Raw genomic sequence first — 2,896 nt, forward strand, 5'->3', positions numbered from 1 at the left:
CTGGTTAGTTCAAAGGAAGCTTCAGCAAGCAAGAGGATACTTAGTGAATYAGGAAGCCAGAGCTGGACTGGCACTTTGTCACTGTATGCTCTTTCTCCCCCCCCTTTTTTTTTGTAAGATAATTACCCCTCATAAATGAGAACCAGGGTTCTTGTGACTATTTCCCCAGTGATAGAGCCATTAGTAGAAACTGAGAAATCTACCCTTCCTGTGACTGGTCTGTGGCTCTTTCCCCATGGGATCATTCCTTAGGGGACAGGATCTGTTGGCTGTGCATTGAGCCGTGCCCCTGTCTGTTCCTCCATGCTCATTGTGCCTTCCAGGACTGAATGATGCCAATATTATCCCAAATGTTCCAGTGCCTGCCAGCACTCACAAACCCACCTTGGCTTCCCATGCTTGTCCATGCTGCCAACCWTTAATACTGTAATTTTATTTGTGGTTTGTTCAGCTGTCCTATCCCCAGTATAAATAGCTCTCTTCTCCTCCTCTCATCTCCAGACTGCTAACTGATCCTGCAGGGAGACTGTCCCCTCCCTCTTCTCTGTCTCTGCTATGGACGCTTCTGCTTTCAGCCTCCCTACCCCAGCAGTATCAGAAGAGAGGAATGCCTCTAGCAGCTGGGCAGGCTTCACCAGCACCAACASCTCCACTACCGCCAGCCCTGGTGTGGTTGTCAGCAGTGTCCTCATCCCCCTGGTTTACCTCATTGTCTGCATAGTGGGGCTGGCTGGGAATTCTCTGGTCATTTATGTGGTCCTGCGGCACTCCGTGAGTGAGTCGGTGACCAATGTCTACATCTTGAACCTGGCCTTAGCTGAYGAGCTCTTCATGCTGGGCCTGCCCTTCCTGGCTGCACAAAATGCCCTGTCCTACTGGCCCTTTGGGTCCTTCATGTGTCGCCTCGTGATGGCTGTGGATGCCATCAACCAGTTCACCAGCATCTTCTGCCTGAYGGTGATGAGTGTTGACCGCTACCTGGCTGTAGTCCACCCAGGAAAGTCTTCCAAATGGCGGACAGCACGGGTGGCCAAAGCTGTGAGTGCAACTGTATGGGTGCTGTCATCTGTGGTAGTGCTGCCTGTGGTGGTCTTCTCAGATGTCCCCTTAGGTATGAACACATGCCACATCCAGTGGCCAGAGCCTGCTTCAGTGTGGAGAGCTGGCTTCATTGTCTACACTGCCACCCTTGGCTTCTTTGGGCCACTGTTGGTGATTTGTCTCTGTTACCTGCTCATCGTTGTGAAGGTCCGTTCCTCTGGCAGGCGGGTGAGGGCTTTATCCTCCAAGCATAAGCTCTCAGAGCGCAGGGTGACCCGCATGGTGGTGGCCGTTGTGGCTGTCTTCGTTCTCTGCTGGCTCCCCTTCTATGTCCTCAACATCATCAATGTTGTCTGCCCGCTGCCAGAGGAGCCATCCCTCTTTGGCATTTACTTTCTTGTGGTGGTGCTACCATATGCCAACAGCTGCGCTAACCCCATCATCTATGGCTTTCTCTCCTACCGCTTCAAGCAGGGCTTCCGGAGGGCCATCCTCAGGCCATCTCGCCGAGTACAGAGCCAAGAGGTGCCAGCACGCCCCCCAGAGAAGACTGATGATGAAGAGGAAGAGAGGGAGATCAGCAAGATCACCCAAAATGGAAATGACAGGCAGGAACACCCCCTCAGCAGTGGGACAGGAGAAAGTAATGAGCAAAAACCACTCCCTGAGGAGCCTGTGGGCTGCGAGAAGAGCAACAGGTTGCATGTCAGTTATTTATGATAAAAGGAAAGAGAGGTTGGGACATGGGATCCCTTTTAACCTCTGTGTTACTCCAGCTTGAAGCAGATGGGAGAGGTTGCCACAAGGGAGGTACTAAAGGTCAAGACTGCTTAAAGATGAAAAGGGCTCCAGGAGCCTGTGGAAAAGGCAAAACATTGTATCTGCTTTTGGAAAGTACCCCTGGATCTGTGTGGTACCTGGAGAAGTGATGGACATTGACAATATAGAGAGAGGAAGGGCAGCAGCATGATCCATCATCAGGTTGTCCAACTGTGAAGGGCATCAGTTGCCATCTGACTGTGGCACCTCATGGAAGTCCTCAAAATGTCACAGGGAACATGTAGCCACAGCTACTGAAGATCTAGAATGGACATCCCAGTGCCAGATTTCTCTGAAGGAAGAGCAGGAATGAAAAATCTCTGCAGCTTGGACATACCAACCAGATGCATGAATGGCTGACCCTTCTATAGCTCTGTCTTGAGGACAGCTTCTCCACCTGCACTACTGCTGACTGAAGACCATTCTGACTGCCCAAAGTTTCCCCTTTGTTTCTAGGGTTCTCATGATCTCTGGGCAGGCTGATGAGACTTATCTGGGGGAGCAAATGGAACATTTTTTTCCTGAACTCTGTATTCCTCAGAGCTTTCTTGGTGCCTCTGCACCATGGTGGATGAGGTAACAAGGGTGGAACATAAGCCAACGAGCTTCTGGGCCAATAAGCCAATGGGTTGGGAGCAGGGTTTCTTACAAGAAATGCCCTTTCCCCTTTCCTTTCCCTAAGTTTCACTATCAATAAACAAAAAGGCTTTGTACTTAAATACTAACTGGGCAGGACCACTCTGTGTTTAGGGGAGGTGGAATGCTATAGATTTGGGTCTCCTGAGAATATACACTAGTATCTAAATGTCTGTGAGGCAGACTGATTTCTGCATGGAGGGGTACTTGGCTGATACAGGAGATGAAGGCATGTGTCAGTACTTTGGTGGGGTGATTGCCTCTCACATGTGTGAGCTATGAGTGAGGGAGTCATGGTGATACTATGAATTGATTTATCTTATGGGGAATGGTTGAGTATTTGGCTCAGGATGGAGAAGAAATGATATGTCAGTATGTGTATAAAGGAGGCTATACGGGA

General features: G+C 50.1%; 1 protein-coding gene across 1 annotated transcript; it reads left to right on the top strand.

Moving 5' to 3' along the window:
- Positions 1 to 555: 555 nt before the first annotated feature.
- On the top strand, positions 556 to 1,765 carry SSTR3 (somatostatin receptor 3). Its single transcript, XM_085323598.1, has one exon. It carries the CDS (start codon positions 556 to 558, stop codon positions 1,759 to 1,761), a length of 1,206 nt encoding a protein of 401 aa, XP_085179724.1. The 3' UTR covers positions 1,762 to 1,765.
- Positions 1,766 to 2,896: the final 1,131 nt, after the last annotated feature.

Source organism: Rhea americana, unplaced genomic scaffold (assembly GCF_003343005.1).
Source record: "Rhea americana isolate MKP2758 unplaced genomic scaffold, rheAme1 scaffold_85, whole genome shotgun sequence".
Taxonomy (NCBI): Eukaryota; Metazoa; Chordata; class Aves; order Rheiformes; family Rheidae; genus Rhea; species Rhea americana.